At 32.7% G+C, this 14366-nt stretch overlaps 1 protein-coding gene across 9 annotated transcripts in view; it reads right to left on the reverse strand.

Moving 5' to 3' along the window:
* The window catches only part of SUGCT (succinyl-CoA:glutarate-CoA transferase), a 728181-nt gene that overhangs the window by 587079 nt on the left and 126736 nt on the right, over positions 1–14366 (reverse strand). For all 9 annotated transcript variants that reach the window (XM_081286416.1, XM_081286411.1, XM_081286414.1 and 6 more), the window contains one exon: positions 11653–11796. In XM_081286416.1, the coding sequence (XP_081142542.1) occupies positions 11653–11796 (144 nt within the window). The remainder of the gene's footprint in view (positions 1–11652; positions 11797–14366) is intronic.

Here is a 14366-nt window from a genome sequence, read left to right on the forward strand (position 1 = left end):
AATACCAATACTTTTCAAGTTATTTCAGGAAATAGAAAAAGAGGGAGCTCTTCCAAATTCATTCTATGAGGCCAACATCACCCTGATTCCAAAACCAGACAAAGACACCTCAAAGAAAGAAAACTACAGACCAATATCTCTAATGAACCTAGATGCAAAAATCCTCAATAAAATTCTGGCGAATCGAATACAAAAACACATCAAAAAAATTGTGCACCATGATCAAGTAGGATTCATCCCTGGGATGCAAGAATGATTCAATATACGGAAATCAATAAATGTTATTCACCACATCAATAGACTTAAAGATAAGAACCATATGATCATCTCGATAGACGCAGAGAAAGCATTCGACAAAGTACAGCATCCCTTTATGTTCAAAACATTAGAAAAACTAGGGATAACAGGAACTTACCTTGACATTGTAAAAGCTATCTATGCTAAGTCTCAGGCTAGCATCATTCTGAATGGACAAAAGATAAAGGCATTCCCTCTAAAATCTGGAACAAGACAGGGATGCCCTCTATCACCACTTCTATTCAATATAGTTCTCGAAACACTGGCCAGAGCAATTAGACAGATGAAAGAAATTAAAGGCATAAAAATAGGAAAAGAAGAACTTAAATTATCACTATTCAGATGACATGATTCTATACCTAGAAGACCCAAAAGGGTCTACAAAGAAACTACTAGAACTAATAAATGAATTCAGCAAAGTGGCAGGATATAAAATCAACACGCATAAATCAAAGGCATTTCTGTATATCAGCGACAAAACTTCTGAAACGGAAATGAGGAAAAACACTCCATTCACAATATCCTCAAAAATAATAAAATACTTGGGAATCAACCTAACAAAAGAGGTGAAAGATTTATACAATGAAAACTACAGAACCCTAAAGAGAGAAGTAGAAGAAGATCTTAGAAGATGGAAAAATATACCCTGTTCATGGATAGGCAGAACTAACATCATCAAAATGGCGACATTACCAAAAGTTCTCTATAGGTTTAATGCAATGCCAATCAAAATCCCAACAGCATTTCTTGTAGAAATAGACAAAGCAATCATGAAATTCATATGGAAAAATAAAAGACCCAGAATAGCAAAAGCAATTCTAAGCAGGAAGTGTGAATCAGGCGGTATAGTGATACCAGATTTCAAACTATATTACAGAACAATAGTGACAAAAACAGCATGGTACTGGTACCAAAACAGGCGGGTGGACCAATGGTATAGAATAGAGGACACAGAGACTAATCCACAAAGTTACAACTATCTTATATTTGATAAAGGGGCTAAAAGCATGCAATGGAGGAAGGATAGCATCTTCAACAAATGGTGTTGGGAAAACTGGAAATCCATATGCAACAAAATGAAACTGAATCCCTTTCTCTCGCCATGCACAAAAGTTAACTCAAAATGGATCAAGGAGCTTGATATCAAATCAGAGACTCTGCGTCTGATAGAAGAAAAAGTTGGCTCCGATCTACATATTGTGGGGTCGGGCTCCAAATTCCTTAATAGGACACCCATAGCACAAGAGTTAATAACAAGAATCAACAAATGGGACTTCCTTAAACTGAAAAGTTTTTTCTCAGCAAGAGAAACAATAAGAGAGGTAAATAGGGAGCCTACATCCTGGGAACAAATTTTTACTCCTCACACTTCAGATAGAGCCCTAATATCCAGAGTATACAAAGAACTCAAAAAATTAGACAGCAAGATAACAAATAACCCAATCAACAAATGGGCCAAGGACCTGAACAGACACTTCTCAGAGGAGGATATACAATCAATCAACAAGTACATGAAAAAATGCTCTCCATCTCTAACAGTCAGAGAAATGCAAATCAAAACCACCCTAAGATACCATCTCACTCCAGTAAGATTGACAGCCACTATGAAGTCAAACAACAACAACAAGTGCTGGCGAGGATGTGGAGAAAAGGGTACACTTGTACATTGCTGGTGGGACTGCAAATTAGTGCAGCCAATTTGGAAAGCAGTTTGGAGATTCCTGGGAAAGATGGGAATGGAACCACCATTTGACCCTGCTGTTGCCCTTCTCGGACTATTCCCTGAAGACCTTAAAAGAGCATGCTACAGGGATACTGCCACATTGATGTTCATAGCAGCACAATTCACAATAGCTAGACTGTGGAACCAACCCAGATGCCCTTCAATAGATGAATGGATAAAAAAAAATGTGGCATCTATACACAATGGAGTACTATGCAGCAATAAAAAATGACAAAATCATAGAATTTGCAGGGAAATGGATGGCACTAGAGCAGATTATGATTAGTGAAGCTAGCCAATCCCTAAAAAACAAATACCAAATGTCTTCTTTGATATAATGAGAGCAACTATGAACAGAGCAGGGCGGAAGAGCAGGAAGAAAAGAGTAACATTGAACAGAGACATGAGATGGGAGGGAAAGGGAGAGAAAAGGGAAATTGCATGGAAATGAAGGGAGACCCTCATTGCTATACAAAATTACATATAAGAGGTTGTGAGGGGAATGGGAAAATAAACAAGGAGAGAAATGAATTACAGTAGGTGGGGTAGAGAGCGAAGATGGGTGGGGAGGGGAGGGGAGATACTAGGAGATAGGAAAGATAGCAGAATACAACAATTACTAATAGGGCATTATGTAAAATTGTGGATGTGTAACCGATGTGATTCTGCAATCTGCATTTGGGGTAAAATTGGGGGTTCATAACCCACTTCAATCTAATGTATGAAATATGATATGTCAAGAGCTTTGTAATGTTGTGAACAACCAATAAAAAAAATAAATAAATCAACAGTTCTACTTTTAGCACAAAACTATAGTAATACTGCTACAAGTCAATGATGTATATGTAAAACTGTTATCTAAATGTAATAAAAAATAGATGAAATCTATCCATCTATGCAGAATGATCAGGTTAAGGACCTATTAAAAAGAATATTAACTCTTTGTTTACTGGAATGGATGAATTTGTGTATTTTTTAATAAATAAGTGGAACTATAAAAAAAAGAAAGAAAAGGAAAAAGTAAAAAAATAAACCAGTACCCAGCCAAGAAATCCACCCCCCACCCCAAAAAAAGAACTGTCTGTTACTGAATCCTAACTCCCAATGAGCTTACTACTTAGAGAGTTTTGGATTATTATTTGAAATGCTATACCCCACATTTACTCTTCAGATGGGTATTAACGGTCAGATTTTGTGTCCATGTAAACAACTAGAGGTCTGTCAATCAAACCAATCTCTTATTAGTTCCAAGAATAAGTGCTGCTTCAGATCTTTGCCTTTATGGTTCCCGTTGTCTGGAACACTCTTTTTTTTTTTTTTTTTTTTTTGTAGTTGTAGGTAAACATCATGCCTTTATTTTATTTATTTTTTTATTGGTGCTAAGGATTGAACTCAGTGCCTCGCACATGCTAGGCAAGCACTCTACCACTGATCTGCCCCAGCCCCCTGTCTGGAACAATCTTGACATAGCTAGTGATATGGCAATCTCCATCTTATCCCTAAATTTTAACTCCTTAGAATAGTTTGGGAGAAGGGATTGTTTGCTTGCTTTTGGTTTTTGGTGGGGGGGTGGGTATTTTTTCTGTGCTGGGGATTGAACCCAGAAACTTTTCGATGCTAGGCAAGCACTCCACCACTGAGCCCTTTCAGAGCAGGTTTTCTTAACCAGCCTAACATAAGTATCCCTGTTCTCTTTATTGAATTGTTCATTTCTTCTGTGCATTTATCACATATTGTTTGTTGGTTGTATCTCTAACTAGAGTGAAAGTTCCATGTGGTAGTCAACTTGCTGGCTTACTTATCATTCATTGCATACTCTGGAATGTAGAAGATGTGGAAAAGGAATGGATGGATGGCAAGATGGATGGATGCTTGGATGAATGGATTCTATTAACAAATATGACTTAATTTCTTACCATGAAAGTATATATCAATGTATGAAAATAACTAGGAATGCAATTAATAACCTTTAAGGTAAAAATAAATTTAGTATATGGAATTCACCACAATGGAAAAATAAATTAAAGAATTATAGAAAATTTTCTCTGCCAAGGATTGAAACCAACATAGTTTCCTTTTAACTCTTAGTCATCTAGAAAAATGAAATTAACCATAATATCCAGAGTGCTAAACTTTCCAGTTAATTAAGGTCTTATGCACTACTGGTATATAATAACTAGACTATAAAAGAATGACAAACATTTTAAAAGTACTCACAATTATACCTCATATTCATTTTGTAAAGAACTGAAGTAATTGTCCTAGAATTAAATCTCAGCCACCATGCTAGATGTTAGTGGGTTACTCATTCTGTAGCTACAGAATGAATGCATAATAATCCAGGCCAAATAGACATAACCCACTAATGATTAGTTGGTTGATAACTTATGACAGATAAACAGTCATTAATTAACCAACACCAGAGGACATAATCTTATTCTGCGTAAAATTTCCTGACCCCAGAAAGTGCAAAGGTGAAGACAGAGTAGATGAATCTAGAACAAAAAAAAAAGATTTTTTTTTTAACTCTAGTAGTTTAGCAAAGAATATAGGTGATTCTAATACTATTAAGTCCTTATGAGTAGTCAATGAACCATTTTCTATAATAGTCTGCAAGGAGAAGATCTAAATTCCCAGGAAATACATGTCAACACAAATAAACATTTCTCTTTCAGTTGCTTTTATATCATGATCTTAATTTGGGTCTTTTTTTTCCAGAACATCTGAAATTATTCAATAATAAGTTTAAATTATCTAATATATAAAATTAAATTAGATTACCATATAATTTATATTTCATTCTATTCTTTTGTCCTCTGGGATATTCTTCTAGTAATTGTCAATTACTACAAGTTTAAAGCCTTAATGTCCTTAATTTGTAGCGATGTCATATAAAAATATACAATGCCAATAAATGTAATTTATGATTTTAGTTTTACAAAAGCAAGTCATCTTCCTAATACACTTGCTTTTCACTGAATCTTCTCTAAACAGACAGAAAGCCATATTATATTATTGAAATCAATCTGCAATTAATCCAATGGCATAAAATAAAAACATAAAATAATAGATCATCTAAACTTTTTGTAGTTTTCTTTGGAAATTATCAAATTGTTCATTCTTTGGTATGCCTTTGCCTTCCTTATCTTAGGAATACCTTACAAACTTTTTAAAATTTTGTTTTGTTTTTATTAATGATTTTTGGCTTTTTTAATTGACAAAATTATATATATATATATGTATGGTATATAGTGAGATGTTTTAACATAGGCATATACTATGAGATTATTGAATTAATCTAGTTAATATATCTATCACTTTTCATACTTGTCATTTTTAAGGTGAGAATACTTAAAATATATACTTAGTAATTTTCAAGAAAACAATGTATTATTATTACTATTGTCACCATTTTGTATAATAGACCTGTTGAACTTATCACTTGTAATTGAAGTTTTGTATCCTTTTAACCAACATCTTCGAATACCCCACCCCTACTCCCAACCCCTGGTAACCACCGTGCTGCTATTTCTGGGTTCAACATTTTTAGATTCCACATGTAAGTGGAGATTATGCAGTATTTATCTTTCTGTGCCTGGTTTATTTCACTTAACATAGTGTTCCCATTTAACTTAGCATAATATCCATTTGTGACTTATTGTCACAAATCCAGGAGTTCCTTCCTTTTTAAGGCTGAATGGTATTCTATGGTGCATGTATACCACATTTCTTTACCTAGTCTTCCACTAAGGAACACTGAGGTTGCTTCCATATCTGGGCTATCATGAATGATGCTGCAATGAACATGAGAGTTCAGATACCTTTTCAATATTTGATGTCATTTCCTTTGGGTGTATAACAGGAATAGGATTGCTAGTTCCTACATGATAGTTCCATTTTTAATTCTTTTGAGAAAGAATGATGTTTTCTGTAATAGTGTATTAATTTACATTCCCAGCAATAGTGTGCAAGGGCTTTTTTTTTATTTTTCCACTTTGTTTTTGTAATCATGATTTCAACAGGTATGGCTTTTCTTTTTTCTTTTTCTTTCTTTTTTTTATTTTTATTTTTTGCTTTTGAATTGTTTAAGTTCTTTATATAATTTTGACATTAACCCCTTACTAAACATATGGTTTGCAACTATCTACTCCCATTCCATAGGTTTTTGTTTTTTAATTTTTTTCTGTGAAAAATCTTCTTAGTTTGATGCAATCTTATTTGTTTATTTTTGCTTTTATTCCCTGTGCTTTGGGGGATCATTTCCAGAAATTCATTACCAAGAAAAATGTCAAGAAGCTTTCCCCCTAAAAGTTTAACAGTTTTAGGTCTTGTATTTAAGTCCTTCATCCACTTTGGGTTCGTCTTTGTATATGGTGTCAGATAAGGGTCCAATTTCATTGTTATGTGTGTAGATATCTAATTTTACCAACACAATTTATTGCAAAAAAAACTGTCCTTTCTCCAAAATGTTTTCTTGGTATCTTTGTTGAAAATCAATTAACCATAAATATGTGGATTTATTTCTGTGCTTTCTATGCTGTTCTTTTGGTCTCTACGGCTTTTTAATGCCAGCACTCCACTGTTTTGATTCCAATAACTTTGCAGTGTATTTTGAAATCAGGAAATGTGATGCTTCCAGCTTTGTTCTTTTCATTCAAAACTGTTTTGGTTACATTAACAGAATGAAGGATAAAAAATATAATCACCTTCATTGTTGCATATGAAGCATTAACAAAATTCAACATCCTTTCATGATAAAAACTCTACAAATCAGGTATAAAAGAAATATACTTTGATGCAATAAAGGCCATATATCACAAGCATGCAATGAAGAGCATAACAGTGAAAAGGTGTAAGTTTTTCCTGTAAGATCAGGAACAAGAGAAGAATGCTCCTGTTTAATATGATACTGGAAGTCCTAGACAGAACAATTAAACAAGACAAATAAAAAGTATCCAAACTAGAAGGGAAGAAGTAAAATTTCCTGTTTGCAGACAACATGATTTAATATACAGAAAACCCTAAAAACTGCACCAAACAACTGTTACAACTAATAAGCACAGTTGCAGGATACAAAATCAATTTATAAAACCAAGAGCATTGTATATACTGACAACAAAATATCCAAAAAATATAAAGAACATGAGCTCTTTTATAATAATATCGAGAACAAAACAAAATTTAACCAAGAGATGAAAGATCCATACACTGAAAACTGTAAACATTGTGAAAAAATGGAAAAAGACGCAAACAAATGACAAGATATCCTGTATTCATGGATTAAAATATTATTCATTGTTAAAGTAATAAGCAATCTACAGGTTGAGTGTTATCCCTATTAAAATTCTAATGACATTTTTCGTAGAATTAAAAAAAAATCCTCAAATTCATGTGGTACTGCAGATTAATGTTAATATTCATTTGTATCCCCTGAGTTTAAGTCAATAGAGTAATGACAGGTCTTAAGGAAAATGCTGGTTAAAGAATGAAAGCTGGACTAGAATTAAAAATTGGTTGGACTGGGGTTGTGGCTCAGCAGTAAAGCACTTGCCTAGCATGTGAGAGGCTTTGGGTTTGATCCTCAGCACAACATAAAAATAAATAAACAAAATAAAGGTGTTGTGTACAACTAAAAAATAAATATTTAAAAAAATTGGCCACAGAAAACTAAGTATTGTTAGGCTGATAAGCACCTTTAAGACTGGAAAGGAACAGACTCCCCCCACCCCAAAAAAGGGAAATTCAAATGCAAAACTACAGTTCCCTGGGCTGGGTTGTGGCTCAGTGATAGAGCACTTGCCTAGCATGTGTAAGGCACTGGGTTCGATCCTCAGCACCACATGTAAATAAATAAATTAAATAAAGGTCCATCAACAACTAATAAAAATATTTAAAAAACCAAAAACTACAGTTCCCTAATTTCTTGAGCTCTCTTTCTATACTCTATTGTCTCAGTTTCTTTGGTCATAGACTATGTGCCTCTCTACTCTTCAGTCCTCTGCCCCTGCTTCAGCATAAGCTCAGCTTTCAGTCTTCACTACTTTCTTGAATATATAACTTTCTCTCCCCACAAATTTGCCAACTTATCGATTATTCTCAACATAATTCTTCACAATGACTTCATGATTAGGCACAATGTCCAATATTCACAATGATTTAGCAGTATACAAAAATGTCTTAATTTTCTTTTAAAATCAGAATAAAAATGAATGTAATAATAATAAACACATAATAATGTGTCATATTTGTACTTTTATATCAATGCTGTTATAGAACACATTTTTAAAGTATTATTATATAGGAAAGAGCCCAGCAACACAAAAGTTCCTAGGATCCACAGAAGTCAAAATGGACCCTGAATTCTCCTGAGTCATTTCCTGCCCGATTTCTACCTACTCAACACTTGTCCACCTCAGCCTCACTGTTAAGCCCAGAACAGAGGTGATTATATGAGTATTCATTTCCAACCACAATTTATAGTAATAGTTGCATAACTCACTCAATTTACTAAAAATCATTAACCTGTAGCAGTATAGGGTGAATTTTATTTGTGATATACACCTGAATAAAATTACTTTTGAAAAAGAGTAAAATGGAAAGCTGAAGCATAGGTATATGAAGATACAAAAAGATGAATTTCTAAAATTCAAGTGAATAAATATACTTGTTTGAGATTCAAAAGTTTATTGACAAAAATATGCTAAAATAATGAGTAATATGTTCAGATATACTTAGTACAAACAATATACAAATTTGGGGAAAGGACTGTGGTATCGAAAACAACAAAATGTCCTATACATGAAAATAATTATGGTGCTAAAAAACTAACTCACTGTAGCAAGTAATTAAGGGAGCCTGGTTATAATTAAGTACAGGAAGGATATTAAAACTTCCAAAAGATATTTCTGTGAGCCACAATAGAGGAATAAGAGCAACACAGTAATTGGAACCACATCCCAACCCACTTCCTTGTTGTTTACCAATATCATCTAAGAACACAATTTAGATTCTGACATTAGACAATCTCAAGTGAACTACTTTAAATCATATTAAGACTAAAAAAATCAAAAGAATTTTATGACAAGGGTTAAAAGTTTATACCCTTGAAACTACAAAAATTTTGATGCCCACTATAAACCACATCCCGGCAGTTGTCATGTCTCCACAATGAACTACTTGAAATGGTTTTGTTGTGGTTGAGGCAATTATCTCTGAGTTAATAATTAGCTACTAGTCAAATCAAGTATAATTTGTATATTGTACACTAGATCACTTTGAAGAGAAGTACAGGATTCATTTTTGTCAGCTGACAAATAATTCATATGTTATCCTATGAAATGCAATCAAAACAAGTAGAAAAGTGTGTTTTTTACCTCTGCATAAAATCAAACTCATTTTCCAGGCAGCTAAAATTATGTACAAATGTTGTGTTTAATGCAGGTGAGCATGTGTGTATATATATACACACTAAAAAAGAAGGGATAAAGTTTCCTATTATGCTACTATGAAAACTATCTAGAAATAACCCATCTCATTTACATAAAGCACATTTTAATCATTTTGTGGTTTGATTGGTGTTTTTTCTTTTTGAATATAGAATGTTAATTCAAATTGAAAGACAAAGTGAAGTTTAAGATTTTTCTGTTATGAAAAGTTAGGGTTGACTAACACTAGGCAGGACATTGAGAAAATACCATGGAAAACAAAAACAAACACTGTCCCTACACTCATGAAACTTAACAGTCTCAAGGATCAACATGGGCAACAAACATACAAACACACAACACACAAAAAAATGACTAAAATCTATATCTGTGTATATGTATGCATGAGTGTACACTCACTTTGAAGCAGCTCTAGAGGTGATTCCATCCTCCTCCAAATGCTCCCCCACAGAAAAACACTCCACATAGTGAATTTCTAGTTAGATGTTAGAAAATATTTAAACCCTATGATACAACTTTTTTCCAATTTAAATTAATTAATAATTGAAATATAAAGTAGTCTTATGTAGAGATCAGGAGACTTAAGTAGAGTCCCAATTCCAGGACCTGCTACATAATTTGGGAGACCTGTGCAAAATTTAAAATATAGGTCTCTTGTCAAAAATTTCTAAGAATTTCAAGACAGTTAAAACAGGACATTTAAACTAAGCCCAGACCCTCTTGACTGTACAGGTCACACACCCATCAAAACTTCATGGCTTCTATACTTATTAGATGTGCTATATTTGTGCAATAATTTAACCTACCTGAGGTTTGAGGTGCCTTACACTCTAAAATTAAGAAAGGGAAGAAAAGATTTTCAGCTCCTTCCTATAACAAGCATTTCTCTGTAAAGGAACAAAACTACTCATTTGAAGAGAGTCCTTTTATAAAACCATTAAAATTCTAAATGTGACTCAAAGCTGCTGTTAAAAACCCATACAAAGTGTTTCACCTTCAACCATATTGATTTTTTTTTTATTTCCATACACCTCCTTAATTTTGCCTAAGAGAAAAAAATCTCCAAAGCAGTGTTCCAAGTTTACTATTTTCCCATGTATGCCATTTAAATCCGAAATTCCCAACTGAGGTTTCTATGTCTAGAAAGTAATGTTTCCCACAGTAAAATGTCTCCTTGCACAAATTAGATATTTTCTTTTTTCTACCCTGAAAAATTATCTATTCAGAATCAACTTCCACATATGGTATAGCATCTGGGTCTGATCCAGTAAAAAGGAGGCAAAATGTCATGTTGAGAGTACATTAACCCTTTCATTTCAACAGTTTAGTATTTAGCACAACATAACTGATAACTGTCTAAACTAGGGGTGTTAATCTGGAATTCATTGACAGAATTCTGGAAGTTAATTAACTTTAATGAGAAAAGTTATATCTTTATTTTCATAAATCTCTAACAAAAATTTAGCATTTTCTTCAATTATGAATATAGATAACAAAATCACCAGAATACTAGCACTACCTATGACTTTATCACCAATAAATATTATATATATATATTTTCATATCATATTAGTTATTACAGATTTCTTGAAATATCATCTATGCTCAACCATGTCTCAATATTGTAATGGTATTAGACCCATTGCTATATCTTCCAGTTTAATATGTTAGTAAAAATCACATGTTATTATAATATAAAAATTATTTTTACATTGAAATATATTGGCTTCCTTTGTAACACTGAGTATCTCATTTTATTAATTTAAAAATATGATTTCAAGATAAGCTCACAAATTTTACCAGACTACCAAAGGGGTCCAAGGCACATAAAAGGTGAAGAAGCTCTAATGAATAGTAGTTACAAAGTTCATGTGACAATAAAGTAGGAGAAACTATACCATTGGCTCACAATAGAACAAAATATTCTATTAAGAAGTCTTTAAAATTCTATCTCAATAACATCCATATTACAACAAAATCTTCATGGTTTGTTAATTTTAATATGAAAACATGGATCAAAACAGAACAATTTTTGTTATGATTTTCTGTTGCTTCTTTCGCCTGTTGTTTTGCTTTTTTGGTTTTAGTGGGGGTTTTTTTGCACATGTAACCATAGGATTTAATATGAAAATGTAACTCAAACACATATTTGTTAACTATTACTGAAAATCTTATTTGAATTGGTACCTGAGATGACAGTAGGTTACAATCAATGAACAGTCCTCTTCCAGTTTTATATCTTTGTATCAATCCAGCCATAATGGCTCCATATGCATACAGGCCAGTGGCAAGATCAGTCATGGCCACTCCTGGGCGAACTGGATCACCATCCTGATTTGAAAGTTGGATTGAGAAAAATAGAGAAAATTGAAAATTAAAACATTATGTTATTCATTAAATATTCTAAGTTTAAATAAAGGAAGTAACTATATATGTATCTCCAGGTTATATAAAGAACTCAAAAAACTTAACACCAAAAAAACCAAATAACTCAATTTAAAAAAAAAAATAAATGGGCTAAGGAACTGAACAGACACTTCTCAAGAGAAGATATAAAATCAATCAACAAATATATTTAAAAATGTTCAACATCTCTAGTAATTACAGAAATGCAAATTAAAACTCTAGTGAGAATCCATCTCATTCCCCTCAGAATGGTAATTATCAAGAATACAAGCAACAGTAAGCGTTGGCGAGGATGTGGGGGAAAAGGTACACTCATACATTGTTGGTAAGACTGCAAATTGGTGCAACAATTCTGGAAAGCAGTATGGAGATTCTTTAGAAAATTTGGAATGGAACAACCATTTGTCCCAGCTAACCTACTCCTCAGTCTATACCCAAAAGATTTAAAATCAGCATACTACAGTGATGCAGCCACATGAATATTAATAACAGCACAATTTACAAAAGCTAAACTGTAGAACCAACCTAGATTCTCTTCAATAGATGAATGGATAAAGAAAATGTGGTATATATAACACAAAGGAATATGACTCAGCCTTAAAGAAGAATGAAATTATGACATTTGCAGGTAAATGGATGGAGTTGGAGAATATCATGCTAAGCTAAGTAAGCCAATCCCAAAACCAATGGCCAAATATTTTCTCTGATATGTTGATGATAATGCTGATCCATAATGGGGGCGGGGGGCAAGGGAAGGGAAAAATGGAGAAACTTTGGATTGGGTGGAGGGGAGTGAAGGGAGGGAAGGGAGCATGGGAGTTGGAAAATGGCGGAATGAGATAGACATCATTATCCCAAGTATATATATGACTACATGAATGGTGTGACTCTATATTGTGTACAACCAGAAAAATGAAAAATTGTACTCTATTTGTATATAATGAATCAAAATGCATTCTGTGGTCATGTATAACTACTTAAAACAAATTTTTAAAAAACTATGTATGAAGCATACATGCACATACACAACACACAAACACACTCACAAATAAATCACAAATTACTATTGAGGTATCTGTGATGGGAATATACTTATTTCATTGTATATTTAGCACTATATTTCTTTCCCCCATCCTATAACCAAATTATACCAAACCATGAAATAAAAGATTTTTAAAACATATCAGAAGTTCTTCATTTAATATATTTGACCTTGTTTGTTTTAAACAATAAATAAGTAATTGAATTTGAATTTAAATAAGTTTATCTGTTGGAAAGGAAGGAGTAAAGCAATCCTGTTTTGTTAGGTACAAAGCTCTCTCAGAAGTTGGAGAGCTTGACCTAATTTTCTTATGATCAAGCTAATAGTTGGAAAATAACCTAACAGCATTTACTTAAAAAAGAAAAGAAAAGAAAAGAAAAAAGACTGCTACTCTATTAAAGACTTTTATCAAGATACCTCTGGTTTAGGATTACTATGACAAACCTAGAATCTATAGATTTATAGGAGGACATGGGGCATGAGCTAGACAATTATCTGGATATAAAATAAAGATATTTCATGGCCTATAATGCTGCTTTCTATATGAGATAGCCTATATAATTTCTTACATTAAAAAAATCTTCTGCTCTGAACCTGAGAGTTTTATCTATGGTGGTAAGAAAGAATCTGGTTGCCTCTCTCAATATCCAGGAATCTGCTTTACCTGTGCCTCTTAATTGCTTATGTCCTTGAAATTATAAATAAAGGTTGATCCTATTAGCACCACCAATTCATGTAAGTCTATGTAATGATCCAATCTTTGGCTCATATGTAAAAATGTTAGAACTGTGTCTGACACACAGTTAAGTTCTCTATACAAATCACCTATGGAAATTATCCACATTATTATCAATCATTGTCATATCAGACAGTTTCTACTTTGACTCCTTTGAATTTTGCTAAACCTTTCTTTGCAAAAGATATCTTAAAAAAACTCACATTTCCTATTTCATCCAGTTGACATTCATAAATATTCTTATTTATTAATTCCACCTGCTATTGAGTCATTTTTAGAAACTATCCTTTCCTGCAGCATATGCATATATAATGTTAATCATCTTACAAGAGTTCTAAATAATGTTAAAAGAAAATAATTGAGACATTGCAGTGGCTAAAAATTTTCCACTCCTTTTCAACAGAATTTCAAGGAAGATAGAACCATGAGAACAGGGAATATCTAGCAGCCTTTTATTACTATAATCAAAACTTGTGATGTAATGGCTTGAATCAGCAAACTTCAAATTTGTTGTTAGAATTTAAATTATTTAATGTAAAATTGTGAGATATATATATATATTATATATGAATTGTAATACATTCCACTGCCATTTATATTTTTTAGAACCAATTTAAAAAAGAAATAAACAGCATGGGGGTCTATGTAAGTAAAGGGCAAATTTCAACAAGTTTATGTGTAACTAAGTTGATTATATGTATGTAGAACAATCAGTTA

Source organism: Spermophilus citellus (genome assembly GCF_964194105.1).
Source record: "Spermophilus citellus genome assembly, chromosome: 3".
Taxonomy (NCBI): domain Eukaryota; kingdom Metazoa; phylum Chordata; class Mammalia; order Rodentia; family Sciuridae; genus Spermophilus; species Spermophilus citellus.